Raw genomic sequence first — 18,243 nt, forward strand, 5'->3', positions numbered from 1 at the left:
GAGCAGACCCCGACCGCCACAGGGGCTTTGAAGCTGGATGGGAGAAGGTTGGCACCGGGATCGGAAATGACATGTTCGACTGAGAAAGCTGAGAAACCCCATTGCTGCCAAATGCAGATGTGGATGAATCCCATCACCCCATCATCTGACCAACAAAAAAAAAAAAAAAAAAAAAAAAGGTAAGAAAATCCCGGAACAGGCCAGTTGAGAAGAGCGGACGAAATCGCAGTCATCAGAGACGAGGCCACAGGAGGCCATACGAGACAAATCGACGATGTAGGGTGTAGAGCCTGGACTCTCGGCCTGCATGCCAATGCAACCACACCACACTCCATCCAAAGACCTGCATGTCAAACCTTCGCCTCCACTCGCTGGCTGCGCCGTCTGCTCGGCCCCTCCCGGTAACCCGGACGGAAGTCCCGATATGCCGTGAGACAGGAGCTGGCCGATCGGTATGTCCGACACCGCGATTGTTCGCTGGTCGGTCTGGAGACAACACACGAGTCATCTCGACCAGTGATGGACCTGATAGCTGCCACGTTGATGCTTTGTTGGATTCATCATGCATAGCCATTGCGGATAATCGGGTGGTATTCATATGCAAGTGCTCGCTCGCCATGGTTTACATCCTGAAAACACCAAACTTAGTCTGCCCCGGGGCAACAACATTCCGGCCTCCCATCGCCGCGTTCAAACCCAGACCTAGATACTGCCGTGTATGCGCCGGAGGAATAACACCGTCATCCTAACCAACCATGTTAGCTTGACCGTTTACTACGAAAGCATAGGGAAAGGGGGAAAGGAAAGGAAGAAGAAACCACTCACCCACAACCGCGCCGACGAAAACACGCAATCGCTCTCCCGATCAATGCGGTCCTTCAGCCCGGTATCAGCCTTCTGACCGACAGTCTCCATGACACTAGCCAGCTGTTCGCCGCCCATGACACCAATCTTCGCATTGGGCCACATCCACAGGAAGCGGGGCGAGTAGGCGCGGCCGCACATGCCATAGTTGCCCGCACCATAACTGCCACCAACGACGACGGTAAACTTGGGCACGTCGGCGCAGGCGACGGCGGTGACCAGCTTGGCGCCGTTCTTGGCGATGCCCTCGCGCTCGGCGTCCTTGCCGACCATGAAGCCGCTGATGTTTTGGAGAAAGACGAGCGGAATGCCTCGCTGCGCGCACAGCTCAATGAAATGCGCGCCCTTGAGCGACGAGCTGCTGAAGAGGATGCCGTTGTTGGCCACGATGCCCACGCGGTGGCCGTAGATGTTGGCAAACCCTGTCACCAGCGTCGTGCCGTAGTCGCGCTTGAACTCGGCGAAGGCAGACCCGTCGACGATGCGTGCGATGACCTCGTGGATGGGCAGGGGCTTGCGCAGGTTGGTGGAGGCGATGCCGAGGAGTTCTGAGGGGTCGTAGAGGGGCTCCGTGAAGCTCGGTGTCGTCGAAGCGGACTTGGTCGGCCAATTGAGGTTGCTGATAGAGCGCCGCGCGAGCACAATGGCGTGCGCGTCGTCCACGGCTAGGTAGTCTGTCACGCCCGAGACCGACGAGTGCATTTTGCCACCCCCAAGGTCCTCCGGGCTGACGACCTCGCCCGTAGCCGCCTTAACAAGTGGCGGCCCGGCGAGGAAAATATGGCCCTGCTCTTGCACGATGATGCTCTCATCACTCATGGCCGGGACGTAGGCGCCGCCGGCCGTGCAGGGACCCATGACAACCGCGATCTGGGGTATCCCAGCGGCCGACATGCGCGCCTGATTGAAGAAGATGCGCCCAAAGTGTTCGCGGTCGGGGAAGACGTCCGCCTGGTGAGGCAGGTTTGCGCCGCCGGAGTCGACGAGGTAGATGCAGCTGGATAGCGGGCCAGGTCAGCAACAGGGGAGGCACCCTCCTTTCGGGACAACGTACGGGAGCTTGTTTTCCTGAGCAACGGCCTGCGCCCGGAGATGCTTCTTCACCGTAATCGGGTAGTAAGTCCCGCCCTTGACCGTGCTATCGTTGGCGACAATCATGCAAGTGACGCCCTCAACGACACCAACACCTGCGACGACACCCCCTGCTGGCACCTCGGCCTCGGGATACAGCTCGTGCCCGGCTAGAGGTGACAGCTCGAGAAAAGTAGTGCCGGGATCAATGAGCGCCGTGACTCGATCCCTTGGCAGCATCTTCTTGCGCGCGAGGTGCTTCTCCCTCGCCTTTGCCGAGCCGCCCTGCTGTACCTTCTTGGTGAGCGCATCTAGCCGGGCCATGGCCTCGCCCATGAGCCTCTCGTTCTCCTTGTATTCATCCGAGCTCGTATCGACGTTGCTCTTGATTACGGATATCGCACCGGCGTGGTGCGGCGTGTTGAAAGTTGCAACAGTTCGTCTCGTCGAAGGCCCGGAACCAGAGAGAAGCGGGTTGCGACTGCGGGGCCGCTGTGATCGTGCGCGGAGGCATTGGCGGCCCAATTGCCGAGATAGAAGCAACATTTCCCTTGATGGTGCTGAGAGAGACATATTGAAGGTTCAATTGGCTCGAAACAGCAAGCACGACAATACACAGACAGAAAGATATCAAAAATGTGCAATCGCGAGCAAGAGTCCCAAGGAAACGGATGGACTCGCTGACGTCCGAACCCCAGAAACCCGGGGTAAATCATGGGGGACGGCCCGAGGCAAACCGGTGCAAGCCGAACCCCTGGCAACCGATGTCATGAGGGCCTGGCACATGGCTTTCAGGGCCCGAGAAGGGGAAGCGTCGGCTTAAGGGACGAACCTTCCCCATCCAGTTGCCGGTCAACAGCCACAGAAAGAGCAAGAGAAACCAATTCCTCCTGATTATCTTTTTCTTTCCCGTAAGCCGTCGCTCAATCAGTCAATCACTCACATTCAGCATGTCCAGCTCAACATTATCACGGGCGCTGCCGCGCGCAACGAGGATAAACGCCGCCATCACCCGCCGCCAATTCGGCCTCGGCTCATCAATAACCTCGTCCGGGAGAGCGGTAACACCAGCAATCATCTGTCAGCAGCAACGACGAAATGCCTCTTCCAAGCACCCAAAGGACTTCGAGCCGCCATCACCCAGTGACCTCGCCGAGCTGCGTGAGCGTGTACAAGAATTCACACGACGCGAGCTGACCGAGGAAGTCGCCTCGGCCACCGACAAGAACAACAAATTTCCGGCCGATATGTGGGGCAAGCTAGGAGAGGCGGGCTTCCTAGGCATCACAGCCGACGAGGACGTGGGCGGGTTGGCGATGGGCTACCAGGCGCACTGCGTGGTCATGGAGGAATTGTCGCGTGCGAGCGGGTCTATCGCGCTCAGCTACGCCGCTCACTCGCAACTCTGCGTCAACCAGCTACAGCTCAACGGTTCGCCGGAGCAGAAACAAAAGTACCTGCCGGGCCTCATCTCGGGCGAGAAGGTCGGCGCGCTGGCCATGTCCGAGTCAGGCTCGGGCAGTGACGTGGTTAGCATGCGCACGCGAGCTAAGGAAGTTGACGGCGGCTACATCCTCAATGGCTCCAAGATGTGGATCACCAACGGCCCCGACGCCGATGTGGTCGTTGTCTACGCCAAGACCGTCCCCGACGGCGGCTCCAAGGGCATCACGGCCTTCATCGTCGATACCGCTTCCCCAGGGTTCACGTGCCTGCGCAAGCTCGACAAGATGGGCATGCGCGGCAGCAACACGGGCGAGCTCGTCTTCGAGAATTTGTTCGTCCCCGCCGAGAACGTCCTTGGCGCCGTCAACGGCGGCGTGCGCGTCCTGATGGAGGGCCTCGACCTCGAGCGGCTCGTGCTCTCGGCTGGGCCGTTGGGTTTGATGCAGGCGGCGCTCGACGTGGCGCTGCCGTACGCCCACACGCGGAAGCAGTTCGGCACGCCGGTTGCGCAATTCCAACTCGTCCAAGGAAAACTAGCCGACATGTACACCAAGCTGCAAGCATCACGCGCCTACACCTACGCCACGGCTCGCGCGGTCGACGAGCAGGGCCTGATTCGCACGCAGGACTGCGCCGGCGCCATCCTGTACGCCGCCGAGCGCGCGACCGAGTGCGCCCTCGATGCGATCCAGGTCCTGGGTGGGATGGGCTACGTCGAGGAGATGCCGGCGTCGAGGATCATGCGCGATGCGAAGCTGTACGAGATTGGCGCCGGCACGTCCGAGGTCCGGCGCATGGTCATTGGGCGCGCCTTTAACAAGGAGTACGGCCATTTGTCGGGCTAGATTATAGAAAGATATAATGATACGGGAGTTAAACCGGACGTCGACCGGGCACAGTTTTGGATAGCCGCGAGACGAATCGGATGGGATTGCTTAAGGACATGCTTCCCCTTTTTTCTCCCTGCTGATACCGCACCACCAAAGGTAGGTGGTGCACGTGGACATACGTACATGGGCACATGAGGGTCAGCCTATATACAGCGATCAATATTGCACAACAACGGTTAAAGCCGCCGTGGAGCCCATTCCCCGTCCCGTTTCCCCCGTCTGCGTGGTGCATGAAGAGCAAGACCGGCTTGTTGCCCTGTTTTCCCCGCCGTTACATTCAATGCCCGCTCTGTCATCGGCAGCGTTATCTTTTGCGCAATCCCATCCCGAAACCGCGGCCGTATCTTGTCTCCCCCCCCCCCTTTTTTTTTTTTCCAACCTGCATTGCATGCCACCGCCACTGCCACCACCACCACACCAAGATTTCCGCCTCGGTCCGACAAAAGGACGGGACGCCGCTTGGAGTACCGTAGTATATGTGCTATGCTGTGTCGTATACTTGTGATCTCTTTGTCGCACAACCCTGACCCCCACGAGCCGCCCGCGGCCGCATATACACATTTATATAGCCAGTGCAACGTCGGTGTGGGAAAATCCCCTCCAAGCATCGTTACGCACCGCTGTGGAATCCTCTCTTCCGCCGTTACCTCACCGGAGAAGAGGGACGGAGGGAGGGAGGCAGGGAGAGAAGCATGGAACAAATAATTGCAATCTTCTTGCAGAAGCCTTTCTTTTTTGACCCTTTTTGAGCCTTCCCGCCCGCTTGACCAAGTAAGTGCCCGGCCGACGATAAACTGAGTTTTCCCTTCCCTTCCCGCTTCTTTGCCGTACTCTAATCATCCCTTCTTCTGTGCCCTCCCCTCCCCTTTCCCATGCAGCATGCAAGAATGTCCTGTTCGATCCCGCCCCATCCCATGCATGCTTTTTCCCAGACGTTATTGTGCCTTGCTTCTTTACCTTTGCTGTACAACCGGGCACGGGTGGCGAGACGGAGGAACTCGGCAGATGGAGCCGGTTTTGTTCTTCTTTTGGGTGCGAAGTCAGATCCGGGATGGATGTAGCTATACCGGTAAGGGAGCGGAGCGGGATATGGGTCGATTTCGGGCGGGAAGTGTTTAGAAGTCGGGGCGGGAAGCGCTCAAGCGAGCGGTGATCCGTCTACCCGTGACTATGGCGAGCGGGCCGCGGTCCGCTGCTGGAGGGGAATGGAAATGGGGAAGGGAAAAGAGAGGTTCGTTCGGCAGGTTAGGTGGGTGGTAGTGGGGAGTTGTGCGGGAGCCGTGGTCGTGTGAGTGGCCGAGGCAGTTCGAAGGGGAGAGAGAGGGTTTGATCGCCGAGCCCGGCACAGACACGCATGCTGCGGGTTGCCGGTTTGGGGAACCGGGGAGAGGCTGATGACTTCCATTGCTTTGTCTGTCTGCACGAACCTTTCCCGTTTCCAGGCGAGGATGCGGGAGGAGAGCTCGATCGCGATCGGGTTTTCCCCCTCCACCTCTATTGCTCGGAAAGTCGATTGAGCCCGAGAGTGGACGGGGAAGGGGAGGTGAAAAACGAACGATCAACGAGGGCTTTGAGTCAACGTGCAAGCAAAAACCCAAGATTTGAATTTTCAGAGACGAGAGGGGGAGAAAAAAAAGCAACGGTTGTTTTCCACCTCCTTCGCGACCCCCTCCTACCGTCGGGTGCGGCAGCCGGGTTAGACCCACGGGGGCGGCGACGCTTTGGGAAGGGAACTGCGAGATATGGGCCCATCTGCTTGTGGCGGAACTCTAGTGCGAGGCAGATAGCGCCCTATCTAAGTTCGTGACCCTCAACACAAAGCCCCCTTTGGATATTTACCCTTGGGGATGACCAAATGGGCCCTGGTGTTCACACAAGCCAAAGCTGGGGAGACGGACAAAATTCCCGTCGTCAATCACTCGAAGATCCCCTGGCTCGGTTAACGCGACCCAGGACTGCTATATGTCTAGCCAATATGGCCCCTAGCCGACAACGAAACAGTAGCGGGAATAGTGCTGACGACGTGGTTGGGGAAAAAAGAAAACTTTGGACAGCCATGTCCGAGGTTGCGCAGTCAAGCTTTTTGGTTTCGCTATTGGCTCCTAAAGAGGTTGGCTGCGTACCGCACCGTATCACTGACCCTGCATGTCTCGATCAGTGCAATGTGGTGCCAGAAATGTTTCGGGTTGGCTGGCCAGGATTCCTCTCAGGGCGCCTCGAGACGAAGGATGGTGATGCCTGTCTGCCATCTGCCGCTCACCAAACGCAGACTTCTATCCCCGCCGTCGTTCCCCCAAGGCCCCGCCGAGATCTGTACATAGTTATGGTGGTGCGTGGGACAGCGACGCATGCAGCAAGGGGTTTCGAGAATGCAACATATACAAGAACAGGAAAAGTCTCTCCAAACGATTGGGCCACTTTGTCGGTGTGGGAGGGACTCCCTTCCATCGAACGCCCATAACATGCGATTTAATCCATATCCGGGTGTGACGAACCACACTGGCGATGCCGGTGACGGGGTAAAAGTCGGCCAAAGGGTGGCAAGCCTCTTGTGTCTTGAATCGGACGACGAACCGAATACCGGTGTGGGTGGCAGGCTCGCCAGGGGACGGCTCACCGGTCAGCTAGGGTGTTAATGTGTCATGGCATTTTCTGACTCGGCAGTTCCCCTGCCAGATTGGCATGGTCGATGTGATGGAGGTGCATGCATGATTGGTGCCTCACGCTGTCCTGGGGTAATCGGACAGTCTGCTCTCCGGTGCCTCCTGGACCGGCTCGGCTGGCTCTGGCGGGCTCTGGCTGGCTACCACCACGGCAAGAAGACCTACCTAGGTGCATGTACATACACACCCTATGTTCTGCTGCAGGGAGGGGAGGCTGCTGGAAACTCAGGCTCCCGCGATGTGCCCGATGCTGCAGGCCACACATAACAGTTGCTCTGAGGCCCAGCGCCAGGTTACATTCCGAACTGCCCGGGTCCACAGGGCGGTTGGGGCCCCGGAAACTGGGGGTTTAGCGTCGATACGCCCGATGGCTGGGCCCTGTAAGAGCCCGTGATTCGCCGGGGATTTTGTCGACCTGCATGTGGTGGGCGCTCGAACATGGCTTCCCGGCCTTGCATCCTCACCGGTCGCTCGTCTGTTGCAACTGTTGCCCAGCGCACTTCATTTGGCCACATGGAAGGAACGCAGCTCGTGTCGCTGCCACGCTGATTGGCCACGTTCTTTGATAAAGTCGCATGGGACGGCTTGGAGGAAGGCTCCGCATATAAAAGACAGCCAAGTCCCTGCCATGGTTGACGCGGAGTTGCGACCCCCCCCCCCCCCCCCCCAGTTGTCCTGCCACGGCTCACTGAACCACTGCGCTTGGTTGACAAGCAGTTCCCCTTCACAAAGTCGCCCACTTCACTCCCACATAATGACCCGACCTCAGCCATTGCCCGGCGCGGACGAGGCGGAGCTCAGGCTCTGGCTGGAGGAGGTCGATAAGAGCATGAGCTTCCGGCCCGCGAGCGCCCTTGGCATGTCGTGCGGCACCGTGACGATCGATCCCCAGCATGCCATGGTGCTCGTGATTTGGAACAACCGGCTGAAACTTCACCAGCTCCCGAAGGGCAGAAGAAACCTCAACGAGAGCATGCTGTCGGCGGCGCTCCGAGAGACATACGAGGAGACTGGCGTCCGTGTCACACCCCTCCAGCTCGACGTCGCAACCCGGGCAACGCCGCCCAAGAAGGCACACGCCGACACGTCCCAGAAGCCCCCCAACATCACCGAAGGCCACCCGAGCAACGAGTCGATCGGGGCATGCTTATACCCGGACCCACAGTCGGAAACCGAAGCCCTGAAGATCGTCTACTTCTTTGCTGCGACGGCCGAGTGCAGCGCCGCCCGGGACTCTGGAACGCAGGAGGAGTGGGAGAAGCTGGACGCCAAATGGATTCCGCTCTCTGAAGTGCCGAGCACTCTTCGCTTCGAGGCAGAGGTACGGGCGGTGGCGAAAACGGTGGCAGATATGAAAAAGTCGGGATATAAGATCGGGGAATAATCTCGGTGGATGATTTGATGCTCGGTTCGCTTTGGTTTTTTTATTTTTTATTTGCGCTTCAAGTTGTTGAAGGTGCAACCCACCGCAGGTTTCTCGTTGCGCTGGTCTATTTTCAGGTATGCTAGAGAACCCCAGGGAGTTTGCAAAACCAAGGGGTGATAGGTCACGGTGGTAATGAATGTTAATTGAGTTCCGGTTTGGGGTTTGGTCCAGTTCGGGGTTCTGGAAAAGTAGCTCGCTCTTTTTTCTTTTTTTCTTTTTTTATTTTCTTTTCTTTTTCTCTTTTTGCGCCTCTCTTTCTTCTTCTGTCATGTACTTTTGATGATGAATGATCGAAATCTTTACCTGAAATTGTGCAACAGCCGAGCCGTGAAATAAGTTCCACACAGGGGGACCTGCAGAGGATCAGACGAAGAACGAAGAACGCCCTGAGCTTGGCGATCCAATGCGAAAGAGGGGCGGAGGGGCCAAGAGAGGTTTCTGATTGGGTCATCGGCTTCGGCAACTCGGGGCAGTGACATCAGAGAGATGGTTGATCGAAGCTACCCCGCAATGTTGTTCCCGCGGGAGCTTGGGACCGAAGGCACTCGAAGCCGAACCTGGTTCTTGAAAATTATCTCATACATGGTTGTGCAAGTAGTTATATAAGGTAGCTTTACACTCAGCCTACCTTAGTAGATATTTTCTTCCCGAATTTGGTGTTGAATCAATTTGTAATTCCAGAGGTATGCCCGCATTGAATCAATTGCGTCTCGTTGCTGGCAGGGCAATCTACCCCGCACCCGCCGGTGCTGTCTTATCGCGGCCCGGTTCCCGTACTTACACTCGCTCTCTCTCCAGCTCCAGCGCACACTACACCGTCTTGTCTCCAAATCCAAACACCAGCGCCTACCGGCAATACTATATCAATTCTTCAGCTAGACCTACGCCGTCATCAACCGCCAAGATGTCGACTATGCCTGCGAGTCACGGCCACAACGAGGCCTGCTGCAACATCCCTCCCGTGGTGACCACCGGATACGAACCCAAGGGCTCGTACAAGGAGTACGACGGGCTGAAAACATGTACGGGAGATCCTTAGCCCAAAAGAGAATCGAAACATCTTAGTCCACCCGACTAACATCTCGACCCTCGTTTTAGACGCAACCGGCCCTGCCGACGCCACCAAGGGAATTATTGTCATCTACGACATCTTTGGCTACTTCGACCAGACCGTCCAAGGCGCCGATATCCTCGCGACGAGCGATTCCCAGAAGTACCAGGTGTTCATCCCAGACTGGTTCAAAGGGGAGCCGTGCCCCATTGAGTGGTATGTCTCGGCCAACTACACCTCTACGATTGAACCAAAACACTCACAAACCGAAACCATAGGTACCCGCCCAACACTCCCGAGAAACAAAAGGACTTGGGTGCCTTCTTCGGCAAGAACCCTCCCACAGGTGTAGCCCAAGCCCTACCCGGCTTTGTCGACACCCTCAACGCCAAGCACCCCGAGATCAAGTCGTGGGGTATCCTTCGGGTGTAAGCCACCCACCCATCCCCTCCCCTAAGAAAATCAACGCCACCCACCCGCCTCATCAATACTAACTCCCTACCTCCCTCACCCAGTTCTGCTAGAGCAGCAAAATCGTCTCCCTCGTCACATCCAGCGCCTCAAACCCCTTCTCCGCCGCCGCCGAATGCCACCCGGCGATGGTAGACCCCAAGGAGGCCGAATCCATCAAGGTACCGCTGATCCTGCTGGCGTCCGGGGAGGAGCCGGCCGACAAGGTACAACAGTTCGAGGCGAACCTGAAGGGTGCCGCTGCCAAGCACGTCGAGACGTTCCAGGACCAGATCCACGGCTGGATGGCGGCACGCGCCGACCTATCTAATGACCGCGTCAAAGAGGAGTATGCCCGCGGGTACAAGACGGTGTTGGACTTCTTTGGGAAGAATTGGTCGTGAGTTTGATTGTTCAAGATGGTATTGTTTTTATATCGGTGAAGCGGAAAGGAGGCTAAGATGAGATCTAAGGGACAAATCGGTACCGGGCTTGGCTCGGCTGTAGGTAAGGGGTTGTAAGTGTAGTGTATGCCGAATTGGCCGGAAAGAGTACATATGGAATTGAAAAATGCCGGTTAAGCTCAGAGTTTCTCGACTTAAAAACGAAAGGTTTTTGTTCGATTGGTATGTAAAAGGACTCGAAGACAAGAAAGCCCGTTACGATATGCCTACATCCCCTCCCGGCCCATGTTAACACAATTACAATCACAGGACAACCCCCCCGTCTCCACGTAACTCAGTATATCACACACCATTCGACGTTTTCCACATCGCCAAACCCCCCGAATTCCGCCTCGGCACTCCCGGCCGTCCCGAATCCTCCAGCTGTTTCTTCAACCTCTTCCCCAAGCTCAGCTGCGCCGCTGAGATGGGCTCCTCCCCGCGCGGCGGCGGTTTCACGCCCGCCAGCAAGCCCCCGGCGCCCGTGACCGTGACCGAGGGGATGCCTTCTCCCTGTTGCTGCGGGCCGGGCGAACCCATGCTCTCGCGATCCGTCCTATCAATGACGCTATCATCATGGCCCCGCCTGCGTGCGGTGGCGCCTATCCTACCGGCGGCGCTGCCGGTACCGCCCGCTCCGGACCGGACGCTGGCAGTCTCTGTACCGCTTCCAGCCCCGGGCGTGGTCGCGACCGCGGTCCCAGTGCCGGGCCCGGTCTCCGGTCCAATGGTGACGGGGGAGTCGTTCATCCTGCGCAGCATATGGAACTTGGCGGCATCCGCCGGCGCCGACTTGCGTCTAGACCGCGCCGACCTGGGCGTCGCGCCGCCCGATCGAGTATTACCACCACTGTCATCCCCACCGCCGCTGCTACCGCCCCTTTCTCGCCCCCTCCCCCCATCACCGCCCGTAGGATTCCGCATCGACGCCGCGGCGCGCAAGCCGGCCCAGCTGCCGGGAGCCTGGCTGGTGGCCTCTTCAGCGCAGTGGCAGTCGTGGCCGGCGGGGCACTCGCTGGCGCCCAGTGCGTGCCACTCGGCGAGGCAGGTCTGGTGCAGGACGCAGCCGCACGTGATGCACGGCACATACAGGTTCACCGCAGGCTCCCAGCAGTAGACGCACACCAGCTCGGTCTGCGGGACCAGATCGGCGTGCTCGCGCTCGGCGGTGCAGCGGTAGCAGACGCCGACCGCGCCGTTGATGATGGGCGCAGGGCTGCTGGCGCCGTGGCTCGCGGAGCCGGGTGCACCATTGATGATAGTGGCGGGGATGATTTGTGTTGGGCGAAGGTATTCCACCGGCTCGAGCGGGATACCTGGGTGCACACCGCAGAACCCTATTACGTCGACCCCGCGAGCGGAGGTGAGGAGTTCTTTGAAAAAGCTGCGGCGATCGGCAAAGGGGGATGTTGGAGAGGTGGCGCCAGTGGCATAAATCGGGGTGTTGTTGGGCGCGGAGTCCTCGATATAGTGTCCGGAAGAGAGCGTGTCGTCCCTGAGGACATCAAACTTCATGATCTCGAGCCGTGAGAGAGGTTGGCCCCACATCTGAAGCATCTCGGCGTAGGCGTAGCGGTAGCTGGAGTATAGTTGGGAGCGGGCACCGTCTATCAACGGCGTCGACATCCAACCGTCATCGTCGAAGAGACCTTGGTTTTTCGGGGCGCAAGACACCGCGATGGGAACCATGGAGAAGAGGTCATCTTTCCAATATTCGTCCTCTGAGAACGATGTCCGCGATGTCCCAGGGGTATCTAAGCCACCACCAGACACAGCGGAGCCAGGCCACGCAAGAGCGTTGGGGGTAAGGTTGCTTAGCATAGTCTCAGCAGGGCTTAGCCGCTTCCGAATGGGATCCGGCGGAGAACCTGATACCATGCCAGCAAGCGCTCGCGGGAGACTAGCAGCAATCGCGGCAGCAACGGTTGAGTTGGACCGGTGAAATAGCCTGTTATTGGGGGACGTGGACAGACTTTGGGTTTGGCTAGGACCCCGTAGATGGTCTCGAGCATGGTTAGGGGGGGTCTCTCCGCATGAGTATGATTGCGGTTCGAGAGAGCCCGAGACTTCATCGGAGCTTGACGGGTCCGAGTACATGGCCGGGGTGTGGGCTGTTCTAGGAGTTGTTATACCCGAACTCGCCTGGCTCTTATTGTAATTCAAGTTCCAGAGCGCGGGATCGGTAGGGAAGTACTCGAGCGAAAACGAAGGAGCCTTCATAGGTAGTGGCGTCTTTGGCTGAGGAAGATGAGACGCTGCTATGGCTGCTTCCTCTTCGATAGAGTAATCGCCAAAGATACACGCCAGCATGGCCAGCATCTGAATGTCAGCAATCTGCTCAAAGTAGTCGAAGAGATCGTTGATCAGATCCCGAGCGAGCGGGTGATGGCCCCATCGAACACGACCGGCCAAGTTAGACCCCGGGGTTGTGACCTTTCCTTCGCCTTCCTCTCTCATCCGCGTAAGAAACGGCGTCCTTTGCAATGACAAGCACAGGTTGTCCGCTGTGCTGAAGGTCGTGTATCTCTAGCGGGATGTCTTTCCGGAGCAGAAGGGCGGCATACTTCCAGATATGAACTAGATCTTGATATCCGTATTTATCGGCGACCGCCGCGTTGTGAGTGCACACGTCGGCCCCATCGCCAAAAATGGCGTATTCCTGGGCGAGCTGCTTTTTTGACGGCAGGTCGCTCTGTAAGTTATGGATAGAGATGATATTTTTAGGTTTACCAGGCCGTTTACGGCTTGTCCCCGTGCCGGTTCCCGTCCCAGCACCAGTCCCACCGCCGCTTGACCGTATAGACTCGTTGGCGCTCCAGGTCTTCCGGAAGCGGCGCCCTGGCTGGTACCACAGATTGATTTTGTGTACCGTTGTTGGCTCAGAATCAGTGGAGGTCGTCGAGTCAGTGTCATCTGACTCTCCTGACTGATCATCCGTTGCGGATGTTTCGTCGTGAAACCCCTGCTTTGGTTGCGGCGAGTCGTGGGAAAGACGCCCAAATCCAGCAAATGTGAGCTCCCCTTTCAGCCGCTCCTTATACGGGTCCGAGATGAGGCGGGAGCAACAGGGCTTTTGCCTTTTCCTCCTTCGTCGGAAAGAAACACACCAACCTCCCGTCGTTGGAGAATCTGGCCCCGCAAAACATGGGCAGCGGAGTGACCGCCTGGCGCTGGGCCGAGACTAGAGTTGCCGAAGGGTCCAGTTCGGTACTGGCACTGAGCTCCTGCGACATGGATGCAGAGCCGCCAGCGGGGATGTCGTTGTCGTCCTCCTCGCTCGAGCTCTCATCAGCGAGGGCGTCGTCGTCTTCAAGATCTCGGACGTTGTGGAAGAAAGCGGTGCTGGACTCCAAGTCGGCTTCTCCAAGAAGGTATGTGAATGCCGTATAAAGGCAGTTTTGCTTTCGCTGCAGGAAGCGGGTTGCAAGCTCGTGAAGTTCATGCTCAAGCTTCCGATGCGTCTCGTCTGGCATAAACGAAGATTTCTCAACGACAAACCTGGGGGCCTTGCTCTTCGGGTAGCTGGTAGGAATATCCACTCTGACCTTAATGAAGATTGTTTCGCGGTTGACGCCCCACGGCCCCTTCAAAGACGCGTTCAGTGAGAGAGAATCCATGTCGATGTTTTCCCACTTCACGTTGGGAAGCTGGTTGCTGATACGGAGGAACTCATCCTGGATGGCCTCGGGCTCGCCCCAGCCGCTATCGTAACCATGACCGAACAGGCCCGAATCCTCAGGACCAGCTCGGCTGGGGGCATCAGAACTAGACTTCCTTTTTGACATGGTGATGCCCTTCATCCAGCCAATCTGGAGTTGGGTCTTATCCATGTGCTTGCCTGTATTTGTTTTCGCCTTCATGGACGTGGCCCGCCAAGAGGGCCCGGTACGGCGGATACTGGCATTCAGGCCGCTGCTGAGAGCACTGTGTCGAAGCTGCCCACCGTTGCCGGGGCGGTCACTCATGGTCGGGCTCCGGCGGTCGCGATGGACCACATCGTCGACAGTGCGAAAGGTTTTGTAGGGTGCACCCCTTCGAGTGAGTCCTAGATTCTTCATCAATGGCTTCCCCCGAACGTGGCCCACAGACTCCAAAAGCTCTTGCTCGACTTTGTGAAGACGCAGCTCGTTGTCCTCGCCCCAAGAGACCAGCTGAAATTCGCGGTTATCCACCCCCTCGTTGGTCACACCGCCACGGCTTCTCCAGAGAAACTCCTTGGCTTTGTGGTTCCCATGGCCCGGAAAGACGGCCGCGGGCTTGACCGTGCCGTCCACGGGTGTCTCGGGGTCAAGGTATTGATCGTAGAGGAACAGGTTGCCTGGCTCCGTCTGCGGCATCGCCAGTAGGCCATGGCCAAAAGGTGTATGCCGTGCTCGCCAGACCGGGAACTCTGTGCGAATTATCCTCTGGGGCTTTTTATCATCTTTGCCGTAATCCCAAAACTTGATGCTCTTGTCAAGAGAACACGTAACAAGGGCGGTGGATATGGTGCGGTTCCAATCGATGCCGTAGATCTTGGATGTGTGGGCATCAATAGTTTTGAGAGGCTCAGCTGCCTTCCTGGCGTCCCAGATGTGAAGCCAGCGGTCATGGGCAGAGGCTAGAACATTTGGGTCCTGGCGGTTGTATTTGACCTGGGTGGCGCCGGCAAACCAGTCACAAAAGGCCAGGACTGGCTGTCTGGGCCTCCGAAGGTCCCAACAGTAGACATATCCGTCCACTGCGCAAGTTGCGAGAGAATCGGGGTGGTGGGCGGAGAAATTGGCATCGGTAATGGCTCTGCTGTGAGCTTGGAGGGAGTGTTCAATAGCCCCCGAGGACGAATCGTCTCGCTTGTTGAGGTTCCATATTAGACAGCGATGGTTTGCGGTGGAGGCGACCCAGTAGTCGCGTACCGCAAACGGTGACCACTGTACATCAACCACAAGCCATGGAAGGCCGTGGCTGCTCAACCTTCGTGGTGGGCTCCATGGTGAGTCTAAGTCTATGATGGCCAAACCTTCAGGACTAAGGGCGTGTCAGAATCGGGCTCAGAGCCTACTACAAAAGAAGAGGCCGCTGTTTCTCACGATGCTAGAGCAACATCTCGACCCGAAGGCGAGATGGTTGCGGATCCCACTAGGCCATCGACGTGGATTGTGCCATCGGCATCGAAGCTCTCGCTCTCGAAGGCGGACTTTATCGATTTCACTTTTTTGGGCGCATCGGAGAGGCGGACAAAGGATAGTGGCATGTTGAGGCACAAAATGAGGTGTAAAGCATTGTGAGTGAAACCATGCAAGTTGCGGTGATGGTGATGGCCAAATGGAAGGAACCTTCCGAGTTTTAAATGAAGAGATTAAAACTGTAGAAGTGGCTCAAAATCCGCCATCTGTTGGGTGCTCCGAGTCTCCGGCTACAGTTTATCGAGTAACAAGATTGAGAAGGTTCTCAGGCAAGTACCGGCTTTAATTCCAATGCATGTGTTGTCATCGAGGTCGAGTGATGGATAGAGCCAATCTCGAGACGGGGATGGGGTGGGTAACTGGTAGCTAGTTAAGGGGATAAGTTCCACGGTTAGTTAGGTAATGTGGTAGCTCAGGTCCAAAGCAGAAAGCATGGCCCCACGTGTGAATCAGGATGCAAGGTCTTAACTCGGTAGTGTGGTCCGTGCGCTTATCGACTGTCTTGGCTTCGTCAGGCGGAGTCTCATCCCACTTCCCACGTCCCTGGCGTGCCTGGCTTCGGTTTTCGAAGTTTGAATGTCAAACACCAAACTCCCACTGCAGCCATCCGCATCCAAGAACCCACCTCATACTTAACTAACGTTACACCCGGCGCTAACGCTCCTAGGCCGCTATTAGTTATCTTTTCGCACGATCTCCCGCTACGTCTTGCGGCGCATGGGGCGTTTGGTTGCGAACTTGACCCCTCCCTAGCTCCTTCAGGTCTCTGCTCCCGGTCTGCTGCCTGACCGACGATTCCACGACTTCTCACAACTCTACCTCGTTATCTCTCACGAAATCGCATTCTTCATCATGGCTTTGCCTAAGAGGATCATCAAGGAGACCGAGAGGCTCATGGCCGAACCGTACGGGAACCCCACCTACCTGCAAAGGCCGCCCATCTGACTCGATCAACAACAGTGTCCCTGGAATTAGCGCCGTCCCGCATGAAGACAACCTCCGATACTTTGACGTTGAGATCCACGGTCCTTCGTCCTCTCCGTACGAAGGTGCGCATCCCACTCCTGGTTTGTTTAGCAATCAGTTGACTTACATGGGGTTTTAGGCGGTGTCTTCAAGCTCGAGCTGTTCCTCCCCGACGACTACCCGATGGCGCCTCCCAAAATCCGCTTCCTGACCAAAATCTTCCACCCCAACGTTGATAAACTCGGCCGCATCTGCCTCGACGTTCTAAAAAGTGGGTAATGGGATTCAGCATGCGCGTGGTAGCAAAAGCTTACAGGATACCAGACAACTGGTCCCCTGCGTTACAGATTCGGACCATTCTGCTGTCCATTCAAGCCCTGCTCGGCGCTCCGAACCCAGATGACCCACTAGCTGCCGATGTCGCCAAGAGTTGGAAGGAGGATGAAGCTGGCGCCATTGCCACAGCGAAGGCCTGGACGCAGCAATACGCGGTTCCGAAATAGTTTCCGTGCTAGGAACTGGTAAAAGATAAGAGCAAACATCGAAGGAAGGGTGCTCGGCAAACCATTCGTCATTCGAGGAGTTGAGGGGACAACACATTCGGGTGGAGTTGATGAGGTCTAGAGATGGGAGCATGCTACTCCCGTAGCAGGATGAGGGATCTACGATACCATGTGCCGTAGTGAGCTAGGGCCGGAGGGCCCGGCGAGAGTGCGCAGACACCGAGCGGTGCCATGGCTGGCAGATCCACTCTCCATATTGCCTCACATAGTCAACCCTGGAAGGCCATGTCGACGGAGCAAGTCGCAGCATCCAGGTGGGAGGGAGTGAGTCAGACAAACAAACTTGGACAGCACCGTTGCACTCTTCGAGGGGAGCTTAAAGCTCACTATTTTGTCGTTCTTAGGATACATTGTCGAAATGCTTCAGTATCAACCTGTTCCTGACACCAGATGCCAGTTTCAAGTTAGGCATTTTGAGCATTTTACTGCAGGCTAACAAATTGCCTGCAGAAACCCGGTAGTTGAATGCATCTTAACACCGCCATGGGTAAGCGAACATGGCTGGTTGGTATGCATTCCGTACATAACTAGGTAGGTACCTACATACAAGGTCCCAGGTTGGGCGGGGAATGAAAGTCAGAGGAACCGAATGTGACGGCAGCTAAACCAGTTTCGGGCTCAAGTGATGCGCAAAAAAGGTTGTACTGAAAAAATAGGTTCGAACCGGAGAACAGAAGAGAAAAGCAAAGCTGCCATCACGAAGACAACGGTTTTGGTCCGAAGCAGTTGGGAGGCGCATCCCGCCCCTGGTGGGGGTGGGAAACCAGAACAGAAAAGCAAGGGTCTTACTCTTTTTGGATTGCAGCCGACCCGCCTTCCCTTTTCTGCTCAACGGGGCCCGCCATACACTTCCCTGCCTTGGGCCTGCCGGACTCCAAGGATTCCAGCACCGGAGATTTGGGCAACACTCTCTTTTTCAATACCATCGCAATGCCATTGTGAGGTCGCCAGAACCGACCAACGCGTTGAACGGAACGAATTGAAAGATCTCTCTGCCCTCCCCACACATTGAGAGTCTCTGGCAGGGAACCGAACGACGTCGTCAGCTATCCCGACTGCAACCTCTCGACAAGGTTCACTCAGTTGATCGCCGTTTCGTTTCCACACAAACGCTCTCGGCACCAGCCACTCGGCGCCCAAAGACGTCGGTGATTTCGCGCAGCTGCGGACCAGCCTTTTTGCCCTGGTCTTCCGTCTCTCTTCCATCCGCCTTCGATCGTGTGGTCGTCAAGTCATCAGAGACTC

At 57.0% G+C, this 18,243-nt stretch overlaps 7 protein-coding genes across 7 annotated transcripts; 4 read left to right on the forward strand and 3 right to left on the reverse strand.

The window, feature by feature from the left end:
* Positions 1-702: 702 nt before the first annotated feature.
* CHGG_06416 (uncharacterized protein) lies at positions 703-2,508 on the reverse strand (the record flags this gene model as incomplete). The annotated part of the gene is made up of 3 exons (XM_001222510.1): positions 703-745; positions 830-1,861; positions 1,919-2,508. The coding sequence occupies 3 exons, from the start codon at positions 2,506-2,508 to the stop codon at positions 703-705; spliced, it is 1,665 nt and encodes a 554-aa protein (XP_001222511.1).
* A 377-nt stretch (positions 2,509-2,885) lies between these two features.
* Positions 2,886-4,226, forward strand: CHGG_06417 (uncharacterized protein; the record flags this gene model as incomplete). The annotated part of the gene is made up of 1 exon (XM_001222511.1): positions 2,886-4,226. The coding sequence occupies one exon, from the start codon at positions 2,886-2,888 to the stop codon at positions 4,224-4,226; it is 1,341 nt and encodes a 446-aa protein (XP_001222512.1).
* Positions 4,227-6,477: 2,251 nt separating this feature from the next.
* Positions 6,478-7,199, reverse strand: CHGG_06418 (uncharacterized protein; the record flags this gene model as incomplete). The annotated part of the gene is made up of 4 exons (XM_001222512.1): positions 6,478-6,582; positions 6,767-6,895; positions 6,996-7,070; positions 7,122-7,199. 4 exons carry the CDS (start codon positions 7,197-7,199, stop codon positions 6,478-6,480), a joined length of 387 nt encoding a protein of 128 aa, XP_001222513.1.
* A 489-nt stretch (positions 7,200-7,688) lies between these two features.
* Positions 7,689-8,318, forward strand: CHGG_06419 (uncharacterized protein; the record flags this gene model as incomplete). The annotated part of the gene is made up of 1 exon (XM_001222513.1): positions 7,689-8,318. One exon carries the CDS (start codon positions 7,689-7,691, stop codon positions 8,316-8,318), a length of 630 nt encoding a protein of 209 aa, XP_001222514.1.
* A 946-nt stretch (positions 8,319-9,264) lies between these two features.
* Positions 9,265-10,265, forward strand: CHGG_06420 (uncharacterized protein; the record flags this gene model as incomplete). Its single annotated transcript, XM_001222514.1, has 4 exons — positions 9,265-9,382; positions 9,459-9,627; positions 9,690-9,839; positions 9,941-10,265. The coding sequence occupies 4 exons, from the start codon at positions 9,265-9,267 to the stop codon at positions 10,263-10,265; spliced, it is 762 nt and encodes a 253-aa protein (XP_001222515.1).
* A 342-nt stretch (positions 10,266-10,607) lies between these two features.
* On the reverse strand, positions 10,608-15,537 carry CHGG_06421 (uncharacterized protein; the record flags this gene model as incomplete). Its single annotated transcript, XM_001222515.1, has 4 exons — positions 10,608-12,830; positions 13,035-13,182; positions 13,416-15,086; positions 15,374-15,537. 4 exons carry the CDS (start codon positions 15,535-15,537, stop codon positions 10,608-10,610), a joined length of 4,206 nt encoding a protein of 1,401 aa, XP_001222516.1.
* A 784-nt stretch (positions 15,538-16,321) lies between these two features.
* Positions 16,322-16,938, forward strand: CHGG_06422 (uncharacterized protein; the record flags this gene model as incomplete). The annotated part of the gene is made up of 3 exons (XM_001222516.1): positions 16,322-16,374; positions 16,430-16,518; positions 16,739-16,938. 3 exons carry the CDS (start codon positions 16,322-16,324, stop codon positions 16,936-16,938), a joined length of 342 nt encoding a protein of 113 aa, XP_001222517.1.
* Between the last annotated feature and the right edge of the window lie 1,305 nt (positions 16,939-18,243).

The sequence above is a fragment of the Chaetomium globosum genome, genomic scaffold, assembly GCF_000143365.1.
Source record: "Chaetomium globosum CBS 148.51 scaffold_3 genomic scaffold, whole genome shotgun sequence".
Taxonomy (NCBI): Eukaryota; Fungi; Ascomycota; class Sordariomycetes; order Sordariales; family Chaetomiaceae; genus Chaetomium; species Chaetomium globosum.